This window comes from Sorex araneus, chromosome 2 (genome assembly GCF_027595985.1).
Source record: "Sorex araneus isolate mSorAra2 chromosome 2, mSorAra2.pri, whole genome shotgun sequence".
Taxonomy (NCBI): Eukaryota; Metazoa; Chordata; class Mammalia; order Eulipotyphla; family Soricidae; genus Sorex; species Sorex araneus.
Genome location: NC_073303.1, coordinates 103,827,283 through 103,851,765, shown reverse-complemented (window position 1 = coordinate 103,851,765; position 24,483 = coordinate 103,827,283). Strand labels below are relative to the sequence as shown.

Genomic DNA, 24,483 nt, shown 5'->3' with positions numbered 1-24,483 from the left:
GCACGGGTCACTGTGTATCAGGGATTTGGAGACACCCTTGTTCTGCTGTGGTGACTGCACTGGGCGTTCAGCTGAGGCAAAATGCTTGCTTCTCTCCTGCCTTTCTGCCTTGTCACCCGTGGAGAGTGAGAGAGGCTGGGGGACAATGGAAGAAAGCCCAGCGCTTTCCTGAGTGCCAGCCTGGGAGGGTGGGCCCAGCCAGGACCGACCCACCCACGGGAACTTCGTGCCCCGGGAGCGCGTCCAGGGGCATGTAGGGCAGAGGGCAGGGAGCGGGGGGCGCTTCCCCTCTGCTCCTGTCTATGTTTTCAGTGTAGTGCTGCCGCTTCGTTTATTTGTTTGGGGGCAGCGCTTAGGGCTTCCTCCTAACTCTGAGCTCAGGGATCATTCTGGAAGGTGCGGATGGCCGCATGGAGTGCCAGGGACGAAACTCAGGGTTGTCGCGTGCAATGGAGGTTAAGGAAGGCTCTTGCTCTGCATGTGGTCATTCCTCGTTTGACTGACCCCCTGAGCCCTGCCGGGAGCAATGCTTGAGTGCAGAGCCGGGAGTAAGCCCTGAGCACTGTCAGCTGTTTCCGCTCTCCCCACAACCCTGCCGAAAACAGTAAATCCCAACTGACTAGCTGAATCTCCCCGTGTACATTTCAGTCACCCCTGGGCCTTTAGATTGGCCAGTGGGCCTCAGAGGTACCCAAAGGGCACTGAAGAGTCTCCCCAGCCATGCCAGGAGACCTAGGAACCGGCCCCCCTGATCCCTGTCCCAAGGGCATGGGGCGGGCCATACTGGGGACCACTGGGGCCAACCTGATGATGCTCACAGCCAGGCCGTGCCAGGGAGGGAACTGAGTCTCACGCAAGCCAGCCTGGGTGTTTCAGGCCTCTGAGCTCTCCCCTGAGCCCCCCACATGCTTATCGCAAGCTCAGACGAGCAGGTCCCCCTCCGCCAGAGATTTATATTCGGGAATCTGCATTTTCCCCCGTTTCCCAGGGGAACCACCGCAGGCCTGGGGCCCACAATGCCGAGAGCCACTCTGGCGAGGCCTTCTTGGCTTGGGAAGACATGGGACGGAGGAGGACCGAGACCTGTGAACAGCGGCTGGGACCCGCTGGCACTCGCACCCCCCCTGCCCCCTTGTCCCCGCACACTCACGATCACGGGCCGCAGCATGGAGATGAAGGCGCAGAAGCGGCCGCGCTCCTCGATGAGCGCCTTCCGCACGGCCTGCTTCTCCGTCTCCTCCAGCAGCAGGTACTTGTCGTTCACGTCCTGGAGCGCGCTGTCCAGCTGCGGCTGGATATCGCCTCTCCCTGCAACGCGCAAGAAAAGCCCGGCGTGAAACCCCAGCTTCCGGAGCCAGAGTCCCTCGTCCCCGGGGGCGTCCTGGCTGGAGCGGGAGCCGCAGGTTTCCAGCACGTAGGGAAGTAAAGCCTTTCTTTACAGCCACCGCGGACGCAGGGGCCGCTGTCCCCGAACCCGCCCACTCTGAAGGGCACGGCTCTGTGCGTCTGCTGGCGACCAGGATGGCTTCCTGGGGCGATGCCTTAGGCGCTGCCGTCCTGCCCAAAGGCATTGTGGTCCTCATCAGCTGGCAGCTTCCTTCCGGTCCCGCGCTTTGTCGGGCAGCACCGAATTAACATATAATAGAAAATCTGGGCACCAGTAATCGTTTCTGATAACCCAGTCCGTCCGATGCGGCTTCCCAGCGTGAGCCTCCGGTGGTACACACCGACACTGACTTGGAAAACAACTCCACCGCCCTTTCTGCCAACGAATTCCCAGCACACAGCGGCCGGACGCCTTGAGAATATTCTGGACAGGAGAAGGGACACGCACGGCGAGGGCCTCTGGGCCACGGTTCCGAGGGGGTCTCCAAAAATGGGGACCAGGGGCTCTGGTGAATGAGCTATTCACACATCCTGTCTCAAAGACATTTCTCTTTTTTTGGTCCACAAAGACAAAAGTGGTGAAGCACCAGCTCTCCCAGCCACAAGGGTAGAAGTGCTTGGCACTTAGTTCTACTCCATGGCAGATTCTCCTGACTGTGCTTCCCATAAAACAAGCCTGGTAGGGGCTGGAGCGATAGCACAGCGGGTAGGGCGTTTGCCTTGCACACGGGCGACCCAGGTTTGATTCCCAGCATCCCATATGGTCCCCTGAGCACCGCCAGGAGTGATTCCTGAGTGCATGAGCCAGGAGTGACCCCTGCGCATCGCTGGGTGTGACCCAAAAAGCAAACAAAACAAAACAAAACAAAACAAAACCCCAAGCCTGGTAACAAAACTAGGCCAACCAGGGTCACATCTCTGGCATTGGGGTCTGTGTCTGGTCGAGCCTGGCAATGATGCGGCCAGGTCCACTAACGTGTTTGTAGGGTCTGAGACGGGCTGCCGACCTCTGCCTTGAGAAGTGGCATAACCAACCACCTTTACACATAGTTTTATTAGCACACAGCTGCACCCACTCCTGAGTCACTGCACCGGCGGAGGGGGCCCCCGGGGAGAGACTGTCTCCCACCAGGGCCCTGGACAAGGAGGTAAGTGACCCAGCGACCGGCAGGAGGCTGCCCTCTGGGCTCCCCAGCGCCCATGCGCCCTTACCCAACCAGAGAATTTCTGCACTCTCAGCCAGGGGGTGGCCTTCTGCAGCCCCTTGCCCGGTGCAACATCACACATGAACAAGGCAAGTGCCTCAGTCAGCGGGTCATCATTTTACACACAGAACATAAGGGGGCTAGGGGAAGAAACCTGCGGGATTATCAAGGTCAACCTCCCTCTTCCTCCTGCTTCAGGGAGCAGCCCCCCCTCTAATACCCTCACTCCCCTGCCCCCAGCCATGGGCCCAGGGGATGAGTCCCCATCCCTGCCTGCTGGCAAAGGCCTGACATTTAGGGACAACGCTGAATGCATCTGACATTTGGGGCTCCGAGGAAGGGGATCACAGAGAACTGTCATAGGAGGAACAGAGTCAATAAGGGGGATGGGGTGTGGGTGTGTGTGTGTGTTCTCCCCTTCCCTTTCTTGTTAGCACCCCAGAAAGCTTCCCTTGGAAGCAGAGGCAGGCTTCCAGACTTTCCCTCCAGAAGGCTTTCGAGATTGCCAAGGGGGGGTCCCCTGGGAGCAGAGAGGAAGTCCTAAGTTTGCACCTAAATGGAGAAGCCTGTGAGCTTCCATCCGGACCCGCAGGAGACCCGTGTCCCTTCTCCCCAGGGGTCTGCCTCATGGGGGAGGGGACACAAGCCGAGTTGTGTGTGTGGTGGGGGGGAGAATCCTAGATTCAAATGTGCATCACTCAACCAAGCACAGTTGGCTGCATCTTGATCACAACAGCAGCTTCTCTGAGATACTTCCGCATGTAGGGCACCTGGCACTTGACTTGCACAAAGCCAACCTGAGTTTGATCCCGGGCATCCTACATGGTCCCCCACTCACTGCCAGGAGTGACCCTTGAGTGCAGAGCCAAGAATAAGCCCTGAGCACTGCCGGGTGTGGCTCCCGAACCAAATACAAACAACAGACGATCATTGTAATAAATAGGAAAAAAATGGAGGTTTTATATCTGTCTTGATTTCTAAGGTAACTGCCTTTTAAAAGCACACCCACAGGAAAGCAAAGTGAGCAAAGCCAAGTGTTATCTAATTTGGTAAATAAAATTCAAATTATTCTATGATCATAGCAAAGTCATTCTAAATATGTAGTCTGCAGCAATTAGATTTTCAAATGGTAGTATTCTAAAACAAGAATAATCTAAAAATGAGGTAAAGACTGCTATAATTATAGCCACGGTATGTTCCCACCCAGGGGAAATCATAACTTGACATACAGTACCCATTCTAAAATTCACTAACACAACTTATATTAAAAAGAAAAAAATAAAAGACACCAAGAAAACCAGGATTCTGCCTCCCCGGTGGGTGCCCTGGTTTTTAAGAATCATTTTAGTCCCTGAATGAACGTCTGAGGCTCTTCCTGTTCCTGGAGAGAGCAGATACCATTGGGCTACACTAGCACACGACAGGGGCAAATGGAGACGTTACTGGCGCCCGCTCGAGCAAATTGAAGATCAACGGGATGACAAGTGATACAAGTGATTTAGGTCCCTGAGTTCAGCGCCTGCATTGGTGCCGATCAAATACCCAGAGCTGCCGCCTGCTGTGCCCTGGCCCTGCGGCTGCCGTGGATGGACTCCAGCCAGCGTCACTTCGGCTTCCTCCGCCTCCCAGGGCCATCGTGGTCTCTCACCTGGACAGCTGCCGTGGCCTCGGCCTCCCGGGGCCCGTGTTCCCCACACAGAGTTTCCCCCCTACTCTCAGATTTCCAAAGATGATCACGTGCCGTAGACAGGGGGAGTCGGCCTGGCGGCTGCCCCCGCACACAGCCTGGCTGTGGTCCCAAACGACATTAACCACTGCGATAGCAGGAAGAGTAAGAATTGAGATTTTCCTTTGTTTGGGAGCCACACCTGGCGAGGCTCAGGGCTTCCTCCTGCCTCTGCACTCGGGAATCGCTCCTGGCAGTGCTCAGGGGACCGTGTGGGATGGCGGGGGTCCAACCGGGTGTGATGCGTGCCAGGCAAACGCCCTCCCCGCCGTGCTCACGCTGCAGCCCCTAGGAAACTGAGAATGCTTCAGACACCTCTCAGGGCTCCCGCTGCTTCCCAGAGCAGCGTCTCTACACGTCTCCCCCGGGTGCACGGGGGAGCTCAGAATTCCCCGTGCTGCCTCCTTTGCAGAAAAGCAGAAACTAAAAACAGCAACCCCTCAAAATCTACCTCTAAGGGAACAGCCCCAAAGCACCCCCTCACTGCCCTTGGGTTACCCCGGCAGTCCCCCCGGGGTAGGACTGCCTGTCCACATCACTGACCACCGCCTGTCCTCGTCCAGCCTGTCCCCTGCCCTCCCTCCTTCCTCCACTCCTCAGGCCTCGGGCTCTACCCAGGGTCCCCCCACCCCGCGCCTGTTCACCCACAGTCCTCCCTCCCGAACAAGAGCAGGATTCTCTCACTTGGGGACAGAATCTGCTTATGCTTCTCCTTCCCGGCCCCTCGCTCGGTGCCTGCTTCCTCCCCAGTGCTCGGCTTCCCGGACTCAGCCTCCCTGACCGACCAGCGGAGCCCCATGAACACAGCAACCAAGAAGGGTTGGGTCCTGCGACTTCTCGCTCACGCACCCTGACAGCAGGCGCCAGACACCTGCAGACGCACGAGGCACTGAGAGAACCGTCTGACCTGGGTTCACTCCCGGCTTCCACCTTCGTGTCCTTAAACGGCCTGCCGCTGGGAATTCCAGGAGAATTCCAGGACCGCTGAGCTGCCAGGGAGAGGGGGGGGGGGGGTGGTCTGCAAAATGGGCTTTCCAGACAAAATTCCTGGAGCTGTTTGTCACAAGAGCTGCTTGTGACCTTTGCTGGCCAGAATCTAAGCCGTCTTGAGATCTTTTTCCTACGGTCAGTGCCCAGGTCTTGGAGAATTCTGGGGGTCAAAGCCAGAACTGGTCACTCCGTCCAACCAATGGGTGCGGGTCGGAAGTGGGGGCTGGGGGAATGACAAGATTGTGCTCTCAAAAGAAAAATGCTCTGGGGTGGGGTGGGGTGGGGGGGACTGGAGTGATAGCACAGTGGGTAGGATGTTTGTCTTGCATGCAGCCGATTTCCAGGTTCGATTCCTAGCATCCCCTATTACCCCGAGCACCGCCAGGAGTAATTCCTGAGAGCATGAGGCAGGAGTAACCCCTGTGCATCTCCGGGTGTGACCCAAAAAATAAAAATAAATGAATGAAAGAAAAAAGCTCTACGGCAATGCAAAAGAGCTTTAGCCCATTCCCTTCCCTCCAAGAAGGACCCAGCGGAGTTTTTGTTTTCATCAAGTAGGGAAAACTAACAAAGCCCTGGGGTGAAATGAAGGCTTTACGTCTTCACTGCCTTTCCCTGTCTGCACCCATCACAGAAATGATCTAAGGCACCAGTGACTGCCCTCCTTGCACAGACAGAGGGACGGAGGGGTGGAAGGATGCACGGAAGTGGCTCCTGCGGGGCCACTGAGCTAGGAAGGGCCACAGCGGCCCTGTAACTTTCTCTTTCAGAAGCCTGAGACCTTCATCGGGGGCCTCTCTCGCCCACATCCTCCCACCCCCAGGACACGAGGTCAGGGGTGAAACTTTCCAGGAAGCCCTATCAGAAGGCCAGCTGAGGGGTGGGAGCAGCGGATAAGGTGTTTGCTTTGCACACAGCCAACCTGGGTTCGAGCCCTGGCATCCCATACAGTCCCCCGAGTCCGCCAGGAGTAATTCCTGAGTGCGGAGCCAGGAGTTGACGCCTGAGCATGCCAGGTGTAGCCTAAATCGCACTGAAAAAAAAAAAAAAATCGGAGGATGGAGTGGGGGGGGCCTAGTTGAGGGGCCAGAGCAACAGTGTAGAGGGCAGGGGCCTGCCTACGTACCCTGACCCAGGTTCGATTCCCAGCATCTCCTATGGTCCCCCTCGCATCACAGAGAGATTCCTGAATGCAGACCCAGGAATGAACCCCTGAGCGAAGCTGGGTGTGGCCCAAAATAAAAAGGTCTTTTTCAAAAACAAGGCCTGTGGAGGAAGCTGAGCTTTGCCCATCCAGACTGGCCCCCGCAGCCCTCAGGCCCTCTCAGACCGGGCCGGGGTCTCCCAGGAGCCAGGAGACACGGGTGCTCCCTGGGCCAAGAGCAGTCTGGAGAGCCTCCAGCACGCCCTCTGCAGGCAGAACGTGGGCACAGCACCGGCCTGTCCAGGGGGCAGCAGGGGGCAGGGGCAGCCAGGCGCCCCACCGAGGGCTGCACAGACTCTGGCTCTTGGGTGGGGAGGCGCCCGGCCCGTCCTCCTCACACCCAGAGCGGGATGGTGGCGGGGACCGAGGCCTGACGGTTCACCACTGAGGCAAGGCGACACTGCGTCACAGGGAGGGGGCAGAGATGGGGCCTGTCTGTCCTCTAAGTGCAGATGAAACCTGCGGGAATGCCAGGGTTCGGAGGTGGGGGGGGCGGGTAGACGCAGGTCTGGCACAAGGGATCTTCCCAGCACGGAAGGAAGGGAATGGCGGGCCAGCTCCGTCCATGGTGGGGTCCGAGCAGGAGGGTCGAGGGTCACAGTGCTCTGTGTTTGGGGGCCACACGCAGTGGTGTCCAGGGCTGACTCCTGGCTCTGTGTCCAGGGATCCCTCCTGGTAGTGCCGGGGCCAAACCGGGGTCAACCGCACCCCGTAAGGTCCCCTGAGCACCACCAGAAGTGACCCCTGAGCACCGCCAGGTGTGGCCCCAAAACAGAAACAACAAAACAAATTAAAAAATAAATAAAACAAGAAAGAAATGCAAGGCCTCCTCTTGGGGTGATGCAAGTCAGAGTGTGGAGGTGACACACAGGGGTGCCCGGACCCTCTCCTCAGCCCTCACAGTGCTTCTAACATGCATCCACTCTGCCGGGGTGGGCCGTGAGTCCTCGCCCCTCCCAGGGGGTCCCCACGGGTGCTCTAGGAGCACTCACTCTGAAACACAGCCCCCTGGACTGGGGCTCTGGGCTCCCCCTGAGCCGACGCTTTCCATCTTCCTCACTGCCCAGTCCCCACCCCCAGCCCGGAGGGTCTCCTCGCCGCCCTGGCTCAGTCCCCTCAGCGCTGAGCTCCCCGCGGAGAGGAACTGCTTTGCTCACATCTTCCAAGTTTAAATTTCTCCAGAAGCAGCGGCACCCGCCCGGCTCAGAACACTTTTTTACTGAGTGGGAAATGCCTTCAGTCCTGGCCGTAGCTTACGCTGAGAGCCAGGGTTCAAGGGGGAAGAGTGGGGTTTTTTTGTGTGTTGTGTGTTGTGTGCGTGTGTGTGTGTGTGTGTGTGTGTGTGATCTTATAGAGGAGATGTTTGCGATGAGTGGAACTGAGCGCTCAGAGCTTACTGCTTCTTTTGTTCTTGTTATTATTTGGGGGCTGGAGCAATAGCACAGCAGTTGGGCGTTCACCTTTCACACTGCCGACCCGTGTTCGATTCCTCCGCCCCTCTCAGAGAGCCCGGCAAGCTACTGAGAGTATCGGCCCGCCCGGCAGAGCCTGGCAAGTTACCCGTGGCGTATTCAATATGCCAAAGACAGTAACAATGAGTCTCACAATGAGAGAGACGTTACTGGTGCCCGCTCGAACAAATCGATGAGCAACGGATGACAGTGACAGTGATTGTTTGGGGGAGCCAGCAGCGCTCAGCACTTACATATATATATATATGGTATATAAAGTTCTATTTACTTACTTAGTGTCTGGTGGTGCCCAAGGGCTAACCAGAGCAAAAGAGAGATGTAAGTTCCACACATGTTTTTTGGGTTCTTTCCCCGTTTGAAACAGAACTTGTTTTTGTAAGGTTGAGGCGCCACCCCTGGTGGTGCTGGGTAGCTGGCAGCAGCGTGGAGGCTCGACCCCGTGTCCCCTGCAGGCCAGGCCTGTGCTCTGGTCCTCTGCACCATCTCCTAAGCTGCTAAATCAGAACTTCTTAATGGCCATGAGACACGACTGTCATACAGACGTGCAGGTTCAAAAACAATTTAAAATGTGAAAAGAGAAAAAAAAGAAAAATTAAACAAGTCGATGAAGGATTCAAATCCGCCTCTCCTGCCTCTGGGCCCCAGGTTCTCAGCGCCGGCCCATGCGGGACTGTGGGTTTAGCTGCGAGCCCAGCTGCCCCAGCGTCACAGCTTCTCAGCCTCGTCCCCAGGCTAAAGACAAATAAAATGCCCCGAGACCGAGTCCTGCCAGGCCGCAGGCCCATGGTGCCCTTCACTGGATGTGTCCAGATGAGACATGCCCATTGAGGCAGAAGGCAAACGAGCTGTTTGCAGGGGTGGAAGGAGGGGAGCTGGGAGGAAAGTGTATCAGAGAATGCGCAGCCTGGGGCAGGGGCCACGCACAGCAGGGCGGGCACTCGCCTTGCACGCAGCCCACCCAAGTTTGATCTCCAGCACCCCCGGTGGTCCCCCCAGCACCGCCAGGAGTGATTCCTGAGTGCAGAGCTCGGAATAAACCCTGAGCACTGCCAAATGTGGCCCCAAAACAAAACCACAAAAACAAAATTAGGAAAAAAAGAAAAAGCCAGACCTCTTTGTGGGGCGATGCAAGTGAGAGTGTGGAGGTGGCTACATGGGGGTGTCCTGGAAGTCCCCGAATGACGTGAAGACGGTGAATTCCCGTGAGCAGCTGAAAGTATGGCTGGGTCTTACCTGCCTTCCAGAGTGGGAGAGGGACGGAGGACCCAGTATCACGGTGCTTTGTATTTGGGGGGGCCACACCCAGCGGTGTACAGGGCTGACTCCTGGCTCTGTGTTCAACTTCTGGTGCCAGGGATGAACCATATGGTCCTCGAGCACTGCCGAGAGTGATTCCTGAGCCAGGAGTCAGTCCTGAGCACCGCCAGGCGTGGTCCAAAAACAAAAACACCAAAACAAATTAAAAAAGAAAAAAAAAAGCGGGAGGGGGCTGGATCAATAGCACAGCAGGTTGAGTGTTTGCCTTGCATGTAGCCGACCCGAGTTCAATTCCCAGCACCCCATATGGTCCCCCGAGCACCACCAGGAGTAATTCCTGAGTGCATGAGCCAGGAGTCACCCCTGTGCATCGCCTGGTGTGACCCAAAAAGCAAAAGAAGAAGAAAATGTACCTACTGCTTAAAATCTCAACTCTGAGGGCCGGAAAGGAGCACTGTTTCTAAAGTCAAGGGAAACCACCCCACGGTCCCCCTGGGGGGGACGCAGGGGCACTGCTGGGCACTCCCTCCCCCGGGACATCGGGCATCCTGGTCCCACCTGTTGAAGGAGACCTTGTCACTGGGGTTCGCTGTGGATGACAGTCCAATACCAAGTCCTCCTCGGAGCTGTTCGGAGGGAACACTGAGAACAGGGGGGACTCTCAGGCGGAGAGAGCACAGGGCCCGCCCCACAGCCAGCCCCCTCCCGCAGGGACAGCGCGAGACCCCCCGAAGCCACGGAATCACTCACAGGAGGAGGTCTGACATTGGGTAAGAAGAATCACTGATGATTGGAAGGTCTGATTCCTCTGACAAGAAACATTTCACAAGCACGCCTGGCAAGATTTACTCTCAACATCCGTGATTGGTTTTGAGAAGGAGAGAGAGGGGCGCAGGGTGGGGGCGGGGGAAGCCGGTGGCCACGGAACAGATGTTTCAGGTGCTTCATAGAATCAGAGCTCATTGGGGGGATCATTTTCCAGGCATTAATCAGTGCAGCGCTTCACGTTTTTCTCCAACACAAATCTATGTTCTTAAGCACGTATGTTCGTACACGAAACGATTTCCTACGGGAAGGAGGGGATCTCCTTTCCCGGACTCCAAGGCCGGAGTATGAGGAGAAGAAGGATCTCAGAAGGGGACACTGGGCCCTTTGAAAGAACCACACATCAAAGAGAGGAAGTGATTGGAACACGCAATTTTCTTCAAGCTGGGGAAGATTAAGGAGGCTCAACTGATTGTTCAGAGCTGGGAGGAAACCAGGCAGCTGGCAGAGGTCTGGACCACCCTGGAAAGCCCGCGGCCGGGCCCACACGGGGACCAGCCAGCAGAGAGGGGGCGCGGCAGACTTACCAACAGTGTCCACTGGCGGGGGGCACGCGGGGAGAAAGTTCAGGATACACAATTGACACAAAAAGGAAAACAAAGTCAAACTGTATTCCGCAGCAGGCTTCCCTTCCCTCCAGGGCTTGCCTCGGACGCCCGGGGGGCCCCTAAGTGGGGCTCAGGGGACCCAGGACCCCTCCCAGCAATTCTCCACCGGCCCAAGGATGCCATATTGCTCGGGAGGAGGGCCCAGACCCCCTCGGTGGTGCTCGGGCATCTCCTGGGCGTAGCCAGTGATGTGAGCTCAGGAGGTCACGGGGTGCCGGGATCAAACCCAGGTGCAGGCAAGGCACGAGCCCCCCCCCCCTTACTCCATTATCCCCCCGGCCCCAACACTCATTTCCTTTGTTTCGGTTTTTTGTTTGGGGCCACAGCCAGTGGTGCTCAGGGCTTTCTCGGGGCTCTGTGCTCAGGGATCACTCCTGGCCAAGCTCGGGGGGACCATATGGGGTGCCCGGGATCAAGCCCAGGTCAGCTGTGTGCAAGTCAGGCGCCTTACCTGTAAGACTATCCCCTCGTCCCCAACACTGACTTTAGTATCAGCCCGATGGCACCCAGGTCCGCCAGGAGCCGCTGTGACCGCGACACCCTCCCCGTGAAGCTAACTCGCCTCCCTTCCCAGCGGACGCTCAAGTTCACTATTCTTGAGCAACCCTCCCCCGTCAAGAATACAGCAAGGTTCCTAGGAGGAGGAGTGAAAAATGCCTCCTAAGACGCTGAGTGCAATGCCTGAATGAGGAAACCTTTTAAGTGTGATTTATGGCAACCAGACAAGCACTTTGGGACACCAAGGAAAGCAAGTTTCCAGCGGGGGAAGCGAAGACAGGAACATGTCAGTGCAACAGCACACAGCACATCAGGGGGGAACTCAGGGGAGTCTTGTTTGTTGGGTTTATAGTTATTAGCTCTGTCGCCTCCGGGGGAAATAATAGACTATTTAAATGTCAGGCTCACATATCAAAATCAAAATCAATCTCTCTCTCTCTTCTCTCCCCCTCTCCCTCCCCTCTTTCTCCCTCTCCCTCTCTCTCGTTCCTGATAAACTTTCACTTATGATTCAGATTAAAAAGGAAGGCTTCCCATACTGATTTTTTTTTGCTTTTGCTTTTTGGGTCACGCCTGGCGATGCTCAGGGGATACTCCTGGCTTTGCACTCAGGAATTACTCCTGGAGGTGCTCAGGGGACTATATGGGATGCTGGGAATCAAACCCGGGTCAACCGTATGCAAAGCAAACGCACTACCCGCTGTGCTATCACTCCAGCCCCCCATACTGATTTTTGACTTTACATAACAGAGGACGTTCATTGCTGATTCTGTCCTGCAAGGTGAGAAAAGTCCCGGGCCAGTTCTCTGACCACCGCAGCTGGGTTTTGGCCACCTCCAGGGAACCCAGAGCTGACTGACCTTCAGGATGGCCCTGGGGCGCTGGGTGCAGCGACCACCCCGTTCCCCCTTCTCCCGGAGACCAGGCTGGAATTGATGGTGAACATATGCCCCATCCCGAGATCCCTGCTCCCTGCCCTCTGCACGCCTCCCCTCAGCATCCGGGATGCCCGCCTCAAACACACACCAGCTGCTGAAAAATGACATGGGGGCAAAAATCAAAGAACAACAACAAAAAAATGTCACTTATGAGTTCTTCTGGTCGTAACTAGGTGTAAACTCCTTTAGGGGTCTGGAATGACCTCCCACTGGATTACAGTCACAAGGCCTCAAAGGTGTCACGGGGCAAGAGGTGGTCTCTGCAGAGACCAAGGTAAGCGAGCCACACTCCAAAGTGCCACCCTGTATGCTCCTGCTCCTCGAGGCACGGGCCTGCAAAGCACACAGGCCGCGGGAAAGGAGGAGGGCGAGAGTTTTTAGAGCAACAATCACTGTTTGGGGAAAAACAGTAACGCAGAAAGCTGCCTGGTCATCTGCAAACACAGTGAAAGGGATTCAGTCCCGGCAGGACAAAAACAAATGTCTCCAAGGCACGTGTCCACCATCACCCAGGGTGGCAATTTCACAGGACTTTCTAATGTGTTCTGGGGGCCAGCCAAGCGGCCAGGAAAGCCACCCACTCACGCGGCCGAGCACGCAGGGGCTGAGCACACGCTATGCAAGCAAGGTCCTCTCAGAGGCCCGGAGGAGCCAGCGGGCACCTGGTGGGCACAGCCCCCCAAACTGCCACCCCCCCGCCCCCCAAAAAGCAGATGCCTCTGGAGAGGTGCTCCAGCAGAAAGAGGGCCTCAGCGACAGGCCCGATTCCTTCACAGCCCTTCACTGGCGACTCCTAGGCCAGCCTCAAGTGGCACGTGTTCTGGAGGAGAACCTTCAAACGGTCCCTGCCTCAGTGGGGTCCTGGCTCCCTCTAGAAACCTCCACTCACTGCAGAAATACACAAATGCAAGCACACGGTTTTATTTATTTTGGTTTGGGGGCCATACCCGGAGACGCTCAGGGCTTCCTCCTGCTCTGGAAACCATATGAGAAGCCGGGGACTGACCCCAGGCTGGCCACATGCAACGCAGACACGCGCTGTATTATCACTCAGGTCCCACAATATGTGTTTTGTTTTGTTTAGTAAAAAAAGAAGCACGTGCATTTGGAGGGAAAAACTTTTTTTGGAAGGAAAAGAAAATATTTTCTGACTGAATCCCAAAGGAACCATAAAATCATCTGGAATATTCCTAGCGACTGACGTGACTTGGCTTGTGGTCCTAGCATACAGCCACGAGCCCCGTGTCGGGATAGAATGCAGTGTGGCCTTGAACAGATGCTTCGGAAACCTCTCGCCAGCCTCTGACGCCTGCTGAAGGCCCAACACTCAAGTCCCAGGGCCAGCAGCTGTCCTCCTGTGCACCGCGCCCAGCACCCCACGTGCTGAGTCTTTCTGGCAGGGCCTGCACGGGGCTCGTCTCCCTTTCCTAGCCTGCCAGAGCCAGCGCCGGCCACGTCTAATGGCCAAACCATCCTTCATGTCACACCGAAATCAAACTCCCGGCGCTGCCTCCCCACTTGGTCCAGCCCGTCAGTCCAGCCTAGCTCACTGGACCCTCCCTCTGAGCGACAGGCGTGACTGCTGCAGCCTCCGTGCAGAGTTCAGATGAAACGATGCTCACCATGGCCGAGAGAGAGAGAACTCTGCAGCAGCAAAGGGAAAACAGACCCTCGTTCTGGGTCCTCCTTCCCAGGGTCCTGGGCCTCCCCCCCAGACCCCACTCATCTCTCCTGTCTTACATCTGCCAAGGGTCAGTTATGCGGGGCTCCGTCCCCTGCTCTGACCAGCCCACAGGTCCTGGTCCTTCCCAGTGGGAAGGATGCGGTCAACATTTGGTCATGAACGGTCACTCAGAGATTCACAAAAAAAAATCTAGCTGGTCACAAACACTGGCTTCGGGGCACCCTACTTAGAGCAGAAACCCAAGAAGCAGCAAGACTCCAAAACAAATGAGGCAGGCTGATGCGAACACAATCTGGTCAGGGGCGAAAATTCTATTTTTTTCCTGTTTGGGGTGTGGGGGGAGGAAGGGGGAAAGTACTCCAGGCAGTGCTGGGTTGGGTGGGGGGGCAGGGGCAGTCCAGGCCCAACCCTGGTGCTGCTGATGGCGGAGGGGTAGGAGGGTACCAGGGCCATGTCAGGAATTCTGGGTAGAAATTTATCTCAAAAGGCATCTGTAAAAGTAGAGGAAGTGATGACTTTTTTTTTTTTTTAAATAAATGTCAATACCCAACAACTCTGTCTTGTTCCCACCCACCTTCCTTTCATCAAACCTATTCAGCTCTTCAACTGAACTTTCTTTTTATTCACACAAGCAACACCTACCCGGGAGAAGAGGAAGCTTGGTTTGAAGAACGAACTCTACTTAAACAAATACTAACCGAGAACCCACTGCACAGTCGGATTGTTAATAAAACATTTACCTGTGGCGATGCAGCTCATTAAAGAGTGAGATGCCCTTTTTTTGAGTCTCCATGGAATAGGTTAAGGCCTACGGATGTAAATTCCCCCCTCACACTTTATATAAAAAACACTGGTTTACAAAGGTTTTCATGATGATTTGTTACGGGCATTCAGTCTTCCAACACCCATCCCACCACCCTTAAACCTTCCCTCAAGAAAGACATAACTTGGGTGTGGTGTTGGAGCTATGTGCACGGGAAACCACCATTCACAGGATGGTAAACCCCAGAGCCTCAATCAGTAAAAAAAAGTTAAAAATCAAATCAAATTTAAAACCTTTTTTTTTTCTGTAATTTTCATAAACTAATCAGGAAGAACAGTCTCAAAGGAAAGTCACTCCTCCAGGCCAAAAGTCACTCGTAAGTTTTAGGTCTCAGTGAAACGCTACCATACATGCCTGCAAAGTCGAGGCTCGGCAACCGGGAAAGCAAAGGTGCCCACGAACTGGTGTGGGAACGATGACAGCAGGGAAGTCTAGTTTTCCTTAAAAACCCCCAGCCCTCCCGTGCCCAGCAATGTCTCCCTCACAGACCCTTCCCCCTCTCAGCCTTAACCAAGGGGTGCAGAGACTACGGGCTGTGGGGGATGGGGAGAAAATGCCTCATCTCTGTAACAGTCTTGAGACGGCATATGCATAGCAGCCTTTTATGCTCCCCCTGCCACCCCCGCCAGCTTCCTAGAAACATAGGGGTTTAATTTCGGTGCACAACAGAGAAACTCCAACATGGGAGACAGAGGTGCGGGGAGCGAGGGGCCCAGCCCCTCTTGGCTGAGGCCTCAGGGTCACGAGAACTGCTGGGCCGATGGCACCCAGGAGCTGTGGTCAGCCGGGCAAACGCAGCCCGAGGGCCTCTCCCCAAAGTGACCCTAGGGACGGTGGCAGGGGCAGTTACCTTTCTTCGCCTTCTTCTGCAGTTTCAGGGTATCCGACGACTTCTTTTTTATCTCCTGGCGCGCTTTCTTGTACTCTAGGTGAAAGCAGAGACGGGATGGTGTGTTAGCACGCTGCTCCACAGACCCGAGTCCAGGGGCTGCCCGGCCGCTCCTTAGAACCCCAGGAACCCTGCCGTGCCCCGGGGCATTGTCTCGGCGAACCACCGAGGCGGCCTCTGGCCAGTGTGGTATGACACAGGACCCCCATGCGCAGCTGCAGCCTTTCCTGGAGACGCGCCCATGCCAGCTCGGAGGGAGCCGAGCTGTCGACTGGGGACGAGTGGACCGAAAAGGCACTGTCTCAAGTGAGCACTCACGCCAGGGCCTTGGGAATGCTTCCCCAATCCTCTCTCCCCAAGCCCCCGCCCCACCTCGCCAAGCTCAACCAAGGAGCCAGGCGGCACGATGTCAGCTAGAAGGTGCAACCCAGAAACCAGGGAACTCGGGGAAGAGGAAAAACAATTTCGTGGGCACACGGGGATGGGGGCTGTGGGTGGGAAGTTCTCCCGCCTCACTCTGCTGCTCACGCCCAGGCGAAGCTCTGGGCTCCTGGGAAGGAACCGCAGCTGCGGGCGCACGATGCCCGTGACCACATCCCTCCTCCCTGCAGCGTCCAGCCTGACACTGCCCACTCGCGCCATGGGCGGCAGCGGCTGCCCCAGCCACACCTCCCCGGGGGACCTTCACATCTGGCTCCCGACGAGCCTCTCTCGCTTGTCTGCTTCCCTGGGCTGTGCAGCTACGGCCCTCCTAGAAAGTGGGAGGGCTGGGGTCACCCTGCGCGGAGCAGGCGCTCGATTTTTGCCACTGACGTCCCCTCTGGTGCCGGGCGGCACACTGGGGGCCACACAGCCCGCCCTGTGCCTGCACTCACCAGGTCCAGGGCACGCTCGTCTGCTCGCTCACTCACCTGCCTCGTCCGACTGTGAGTCTTGCTTGGCATGAAGACCCGAAGTGCGCCCCCTACGTGCCAGCTCACGTGCAAGCTGTGCCCGACGGAGCCCCCCCTCGCCCTGGGCGGAAGCCCCCAGGGCTCGCCCTGCTCGGCTCCTGGAAGCCCCCTCCGGCCGATCCTGTCTCCAGCTCTGCCCACAGCCCTTCCTGCAGACTGCAGCCGACCCTGCAGCTGCCACCCCAGCTCCTGGCCTAGGAGACAGCGTGGCGCCTCTTCACAGCCCCCCAGACCCCGCGCAACCCGAGAGCCGCTGGCTGGGGGTGACTCAAGTCCCGTCACCTCTGTGTGGGATACACAGGGACACCAGGCTTTGGAGCAGCAGGTCCACGTCCACGCCAGGAGGCCCTCGGGCTCTTGGCGGCTGACCTGGGTTCTCCTGCTCCCAATTCAGTCCGCCCCCGGGAAACCCCAGGACCCTCCTTTTCCGACACCTACACACCCAGCCCCGGCGCCAGCCCCCGAGACACGGCCCCGCCCTGACACCCCACCTTTCGCGTGGTCTTTATCCAGCTGGTTGGCCACTTTCTTCCACTCTTCCATCTGTTCTTGAAGTGGGTTTATCAGGCAATCGATCAGGGCACTTCAACGAAAGGGAAAGCAAAGGAGACATGAGAGTGAGCCTGGCGGGAGGACGGTGGGAAGCGGGGTCCCAGGGGAGTGGGGCTCACGTGACGCCCCGACAGGAGCGTGCTTGGCCAGGGCCTTGGCGGACGGCACCGGGAGCACAGGGAAGGCAGAGTCCACGGGGCAGGGCAGCCCAGGCTCTGGCACACACAGGTGAGGGGACCAATGACAGGCTATCAGGACTGTGTCTCGGGGGCCACATCCAACAATGCTCGGGAAAGGGGTGCGAGGAAGGAGCGAACCCAGGCCTGTAGGTAAAGCAGGCGCACTTAACCCGTTGTTGTTTTTTTTTTTTTTTTGGCTTTTTGGTGATGCACAGGGGTCACTCCTGGCACATGCACTCAGGAATTACTCCCGGCAGTGCTCGGGGACCATCTGGGATGCCCCGCATGCAAGGCAAACGCCCTCCCCGCTGTGCTACCACTCCAGCCCCTAACCCAGCATTCTTTAGACCTTCGGGTTGCTGCTGTTTGTCTCTTTCCGTCACAGCTAGCGGGGCTCGGGCGTACTCCTGCTCTGCGCTCAGGGCACCCCCTGGGGTGGTGCCAACCGAAAGGAAGTGTTCTACACATGGTACTATCGAGCGCAGTGTCTCTTGAACCTTTCCGCACCTGCAGACCAGCACCTGGCCCGCGTGGCCAGGCTGGAGCCAAAGCAGTAGGACCCGAGGTTCTCAGCATCCCTGTGGGACGGCACCAGAGGATGGTCACTCTGCTGGCCCACGGGGCCACTGCCCCGAGCTCCAGGTGGCAGGGGTTTAAAGGCTACACGAACGGAAATCAGTACCCGTGGGGGTGACTGACTCTCCCAGGCCGAAACGGGGTCTCACCTGGAGAACTGCCTCAGCTTGGCCTCTATGCTTCGGTGCCTCATGCACATCCTGGTCAGGGCAGAGCCGATCTCCCGGGTGCCGCCTGAAAAGCAAGAGAGGACACAGTGAGGAGCAGGGCACCAGCCGGACGCGACGAGCCCTGAGAACGAGAACGGAAGGATCTAAGGAACCACGGCCAGAGAGACAGCACAGCGGGGACGGCTTCCACCTGGCTCAGGGCTGACCGGGGCTCAATTCTTGGCACCCTGAACACTGCCAGGGGTGATCCCTGAGTGCAGAGCTAGGAGCAAGCCCTGAGCACCACTAAATGTTACCATGTTTTAAAACCCATGTCACTGCCTAGCGATAGAGAGATAGAGAGGTACAGAGAAAGAGAGAAAAAGAGAGAGAGAGGATGGAACTCCACATATTCACTAAATCTTCAAAGCTACCTTGGCTAGGTGTGATAACCCTTTGTGATTTCAATGCTATGGAGACAACAAGGAATTGATTTTATAGCATGCTGCTAGATTATGCCCAGGGATCTGAAAGACACTGCCCAAGAAAGAGGAGCAAAGAGTTATCTCCTACATTCTCCCTCTTACACAATAATCCTCTTTGCATTATTTAGATCAGCTGAAAAGGTCTCTCGAGCAAGTTGTTGCAAAGCACACAGCCTGGAACACAAGGCATTCTGGGACTAGCCAAGACAAAAGCCAAATGAAAGAAGGAAATCTTTCTCAGGACTCGGGTAACAGTGAAGGAGATCTTCAAACTCAGCAAATGTCCAAGTGAGTTGCAATTCAGTCTGATCTTTCCCCGAAATTCCTGTCATGCTTCTCCCTCTGCGGCACACCCTTCTCGAAGATTATTTCTGAAGTCCCCTTCCTTCCCCCTCGTGGAAACAACACTTGAGTCAGCATGAACACGGGCATGGGGGAGGGAGGAGCAAACTGCAACCACAGCTGGTAATTCTGCCCGGAGCTTTAGAAAACACAGCACACATGCAATGAAAACAGGGCGACGGTCAGAGTAAGCGCTATATTTAACACACAGGCCTTCACGGGAAAGCCACAGGAATGTATGGCAGGTTGAACCCAGTCAGGCTAATAGGAAAAAAGATTCCCTCCCTTATCAGCCCTGGTGACATGACTATCCGTCCCTCTGTTTTCCCTCCTGAAATGCCAATAGATGCTGTGTAATTCCACACGTTCCCTATTTTGTTCTATAATACAGCTTTTGAGTCTTCCCTAAGAAATCAGTTATTTCTGGGGCCAGACCTATGGTATAGTGGGTACGTCATTTGCCCTTCATGGGGCCAGCCCAGGTCCAATCACCAGTCAGTGTCCCCCATGGTCCCGTGACCCCACCAGGAGTCATCCCTGAGTGCAGAACCAAGAGTAAGCCCTGAGCACCGCCAGGCGAGCCCCCACCCCACCCCCCAAAATCAGTTATTTCTATATTTACATTCCTAACTTATATTTTACATTTTATTCTTTAGTAGCATTGACATAGAAAGCATATCTCATATGCAAGTGTATTTATTTCAAATAGACTCGAATGTGCGGCTATGAAGTGATGCCAGCTCAGAGCGATTCCCCTGATCCTTTTAAACTGGGGCTCTCAACTCGAAACTCTCAGCCGAGGGTCCCGGTGACTCTGTTCCACAGCCATCCACTAAAATTCAGGAGCAAAGGCCGAGAGATAGTGCAGCGGGCAGGGCGCTTGCCTTGCACGAGGCCAACCTGGATCAGACCTCCGGCACCTCATATGGTCCCTGAGTTACTGCCAGACGTAATTTCTGAGTGCAGGAATAACCCCTGATCTTCTCCGGGTGTGGCCCCCAAACTGGAAATAAATCAATTAAATAAAATTCGGTTGGCAGCCCCCAATTTCCAACATCCCAAAATGTCACCACGAAATCTTCCCCAGTTGAGAAGCACAGCTATCTAAAAATAAAATTTTAAACCTGAGCAAGCACCGGAGGTCAGCTCAGGCTGACTCTGTCTACAGCCAAAAGTATTGGTGGAAAATCTGCCCCTTTGTTCCTCTGTGGTTGGCCTCAGGGGCCACCACCACCGCTCACGCAGCTCCCCAAGCCAGACAGCAGGGGGCGCTGTGCTCACGCGCGCGGAGGCCCTTCTGGGCCCTCTTCGGGGTCTCGTTCGCTTTTATTGCTTGGAGGCACGAAGGAACACTTGATCTCCAGGGAAATATCTCCTCCTTTTCCTGGGCGTTCATTTGATTAAAAGTTAATAACCTGGCCACACAAGGAAACTGGCACAGGCACTCGCTGCTGGGAGGAGTGAAAACGCTTAAGTTTCTGGAGAAAACGAGGCAGCCTATGCAAAAGGGAAAAACAAACAAACAAAACCCCCTTTAAGCCCTGGACGGGCTCTGACCCAGCCACTGCGGCTCCCAGAAATTTAACCTGAGGATTAAACATGAGAGCAAATCCTGACCTAGGAGGGCACGTCTCGAAATGGTTGACAACAGTAATGCTGGTAAGAAAGCCCCACAGACAGGCGGAGGGTTGAGACACAACACAGAAGGGGGGTGGGCAGCCCCAGGCAGGGAGGGAGACAGAAAGGAAAGCTGTCTGCAGAGCTCAGGGAGAACACAGGGGCTCCTGTGAGCACTGCACCAGGCCCAGCTCTGCTGGGAAGCTCAGCCTCCTCGTTGAATTTATTCAGAGGCAGCTCCACACCCAGCAGAACGCAGGGCCTGCTCCCTGATCAGTGCTCAGGGACCAGACTGGAGCCTGGACTCCTGCACACTGGCCTGTGGAGCCGCCTCTCCACATCCAACCACCCTTATTTATTTGGCTTTTGGGGTCACACACCTGGCAATGCTCAGGAGGTACTCCTGGCTCTGCACTCAGAAATTACTCCTGGCAGTGCTCATTGGGATGCTGGGATTGAACCTGGGTGGGCCACGTGCAAGGCAAATGCCCTGCCCGCTGTTCTATTGCTCCGGCCCCTACCACCCGCTATTTCAGAGGTAAGAAAACTGCCTCCCTAATTAACCTGAGGTCACCCTGTCAGTGGCATTCCAGCCTAGGCTGAACCTTCCGAGTCAACGCACTCAGCCTATAGTGCTTCGGCAAAAGGAGATGAGGATGGGCAGACCCAAGAGCCTAGAACATTCCAACAATGGTTACTCACCCACCCCTTATTGCAGGTTTTGCTGGGCCACCGGGCCCTGCCTGTGAGTGCCACTGGGCATTGGCCCAGGCGGGCCAACATGCCCGCTGGCACAGAAGGCCTGGGAAGGAGGAAATAGGAGTCGCAGAGAAAAGCTCCCCACAGCACTGGTTCTGTCATAGGAAGGGAGGGGCCGGGCAGACAACTTCCCCCAGGACCCAGGGACCCCTCCCTAAGAATCAGCGCTGAACTCAGCAACAAGGGACACCCTAAAGTAGCCCTAACTGTGGATGTGCTTACCAAGCCCTGAAGCCCTCCCCGACCTTTGCCACAACTTAGAAACTAACAAGATCAGCAGGTCTGAAAAGGCTCCGGAGCAAAAGAGGCCTTAGACGCAGAGAGAGGGTGAACACCTGGATGGACGCGCTTTGACCCGACAGGGAGAACAAGGACGAGATCCAGCGGATAGTTTGTGAGGACAAGATCGTGTCGTGCCTGTGAGCTGCACGCACCGGCGCGGGGGTCCGGAGGTGCCTTGGCCCCTCTGAGAACAAAGCTCCATGGTGGCTATTCCCAAAGGTGACCCTGGGAATTGAGTGTGTGTTTGGGTTTATCCGTAAATTCCAGCGTACCTTCTATATGCATGTTACAGAAACCTCAAGAGGAGCGGAGATTCCCAGGGTCTCTGAAGCAGTCTGCAGATTCAAAGCCAGCGGAGAAGCTGGATCTTCGTTTCCTGTTGCTACTCCACTAGCCAACAACTTCGAACCTAGTGGCCTAAAGCAGTTCTCGACACTTAGCTCTGGGAGTCAGAAGGCTCCTAAATCAGTCTCGCCACGTGGCGAGAGGGCTGTGTTCCCTCTGAAAGCTCTAGGGACATTTCCCTGCCCTTTCTAGTTTCTAGAGGTAGCATGCATTCCTTGGCTTGCGGCCCCTTCGTCTATCTTCAAAACTGGTGTATTTAAGTGGAAGAGAACAGTGAAGGGTGAAGGTGCTTGCCTTGCGTGTTACTGATGTTCAATCTGCACATGGTCTGCTGTCTCCCAAGCACCACCAGGGGAGGTCCCTGCGCACAGAGCCGGGAATAAGCCCAGAGTACAGCTGGTATTACCTCTTCCCCCATTTAAAAAAAAAAAAAGGCACTTGCTTTGCATGCAGCTAAACCTGCTTTAACTCCTGAGCACTGCCAGGCATGATCCATGAGCAGGGCCAGGAGTAAGTCCTGAGCACTGCTGGATTTGGCCCCAAGCCCACCCCGTCTACTCCACCACACACAGATGTAGAGAAGGGGCGGGAGAGGGGGTGCTTTGCATGTATCGGCCTCCAAGTTTGGACCTGGAACCAAAAGGTCTCCAAGTGGTCCCTACCACCCCCAGGGTCCGCAGGCCCAGCATTGAGCCACTGGGTGTGGTTGGGAGCACTACAGGGAGCACTACGTGGATGACACGTGGTCACTGAAGCAAGCCACCCACTTCTGTGAGCACAGGAACTCCTACGGAGTAGCTCACCAGGAGGCATCTTCCGCAAGGCGGCTGCTTGCACTGGCACCGTGTGTTCTTTTTTCCCCAATTGGGTCACCGTGAGAGACATAGTCACAGAGCTGTTTCGTGGGCTTCTGTAGCTCCGTCACGTCCCACGTGCATCACCCCTCACTTCCCACGTGTGTCCCACAAACAATGCATGGCTCCTGCTGTGGTGTCTATTCTCCCACGGCTGCCCCACCATGCCGACAGGGAGAGGGAGCAAATCGCTCCGCGACCTTCATCTTTCAAAACACGCTGCTTTGTCTGCAGAAAATGACCAAGTCTCGGACGCCAGCCTCAGATGCTGGGGGAGAAGGCAGCTGGGGTGGAGACGGGGCCACTGTGACAGAGACAGTTGGAAATGATCACTCTGGGTAAGAACTGAGTGCTGAAAACAGGTAAACGGGGAGAGAGGAGGTGCCTGCCACAGAGACAGGTGGGGGGCGGAGGGAGGGGACCTGGGGACACCGGTGCTGGGAAATGTACATGGGTGGAGGGATGGGTGCTGGAACACTGTGTGACTGACACCCGGCAATGATCAGCTTGGTAAGCCTGTATCTCACGGTGGCTGAATAAAAAATAATGACGGTAATATAAATGACTGATTTTCACACCACTATTCCCAAGACTTGAGACAAGCCTGATGGGGACGTGACAGTGGTCTGTACCGCTGAGGGGGGCTGGGGGGCCCACCTGAGTCTGGGCTGCCCCTCGCGAGGTGTAGGTCGAGATCTCGGAGGAAACAGACTGAGCGGCCCCAGGCCTGGATCTGCTTGTGTTCGTGACGCAACGCTCGGGACCCGTGTTCCCCGCGTGTCGCAGGCTCTGAGTGGTGGGGACGAGTGGCTGTGTCTGCCACGGTCTCCCTTCCTCCCCCTGCTCTCAGCCCCAGAGTCGTCCCTGGCCGGCCAGCTGCAGCCCTTCCTGGAGGAGCCACAGAGGTGACCTGGATGGGCACCAGCTGCCATCCTGGCCGGGTGAGTGGGCACAGCTGTGCCCACCATCTGCCACCCTGGGGACCAGCCCTCAGCCCGTCCACACGGCTCTGCACACAGGTGAATCTCCAACACAGCACGGAGGGACAGGAGCGATGGCACGCGGCCACCCCAGGCTCACCACCCGGATCCCCACTGCGGGCCCCGGAGCAGCGCCAGAGTGACCCCTGAGCACAGAGCCAGGAACAAACCTTGAGCACAGCTCGGTGTGGCCCCCCAAACCACCCCCCCCATACTGACAACAACAAACAACAACAACAACAACAAACAAGGTGAGGCCTCAGGAGAGAGGGACACGTGACCAGTCTTGCTGTTTTGTTCCAGAGCCTTCCATTTCCCAGCTTGAAGAGTGGGACTGGCTGTTCTGAAATGGGGTGAGGCTGAACTGTCACGGGCAGCGCCATGTTCATGCCTAGAATAGCTCAGCCGTGAGCCCTGCTCTAACCCCACTCACAGAAACTGTAGCACTGTAGCACTGTCATCCCGTTGCTCATCGATTTGCTCGAGCGTGCACCAGTAACCTTTCCGTTATGAGACTTGTTACTGTTTTTGGCATATCGAATACGCCATGGGTAGCTTTCCAGGTTCTGCCATGCGGGCGGGATACTCTCTGTAGCTTGCCGGGCTCTCTGAGAGGGATGGAGGAATTCAACCCGGGTTGGCCGCGTGCAAGGCAAATGCCCGACCCGTGTGCAATCGCTCCAGTCCACAGAAACCGTACTTGACCCAAATACTCAGGCCAGGGGGCTAAGTCCCAGAGGCCATCGAGTGACCGCTCCGGTCTGGCCAGCAAGACAATGGGTCATCAGTGAGCACGTGGCCTCACCTGCACAGGAGCCAGCTGGACCTGAGCTGGTGGTGGGCTCGATGGCTTGAGGCTCAGGAAGCAGCGCTTGGGGAGGGGGTGCCCCAAGAGCTGCTCGGGG

General features: G+C 56.4%; 1 protein-coding gene across 9 annotated transcripts in view; it reads right to left on the bottom strand.

Moving 5' to 3' along the window:
- The window catches only part of MTSS1 (MTSS I-BAR domain containing 1), a 146,538-nt gene that overhangs the window by 13,997 nt on the left and 108,058 nt on the right, over positions 1-24,483 (bottom strand). For all 9 annotated transcript variants that reach the window (XM_055127069.1, XM_055127068.1, XM_055127074.1 and 6 more), the window contains exons 4-7: positions 17,915-17,999; positions 16,950-17,041; positions 15,467-15,541; positions 1,151-1,308 (exon numbers count right to left, since the gene is read on the bottom strand). In XM_055127069.1, the coding sequence (XP_054983044.1) occupies positions 1,151-1,308; positions 15,467-15,541; positions 16,950-17,041; positions 17,915-17,999 (410 nt within the window). The remainder of the gene's footprint in view (positions 1-1,150; positions 1,309-15,466; positions 15,542-16,949; positions 17,042-17,914; positions 18,000-24,483) is intronic.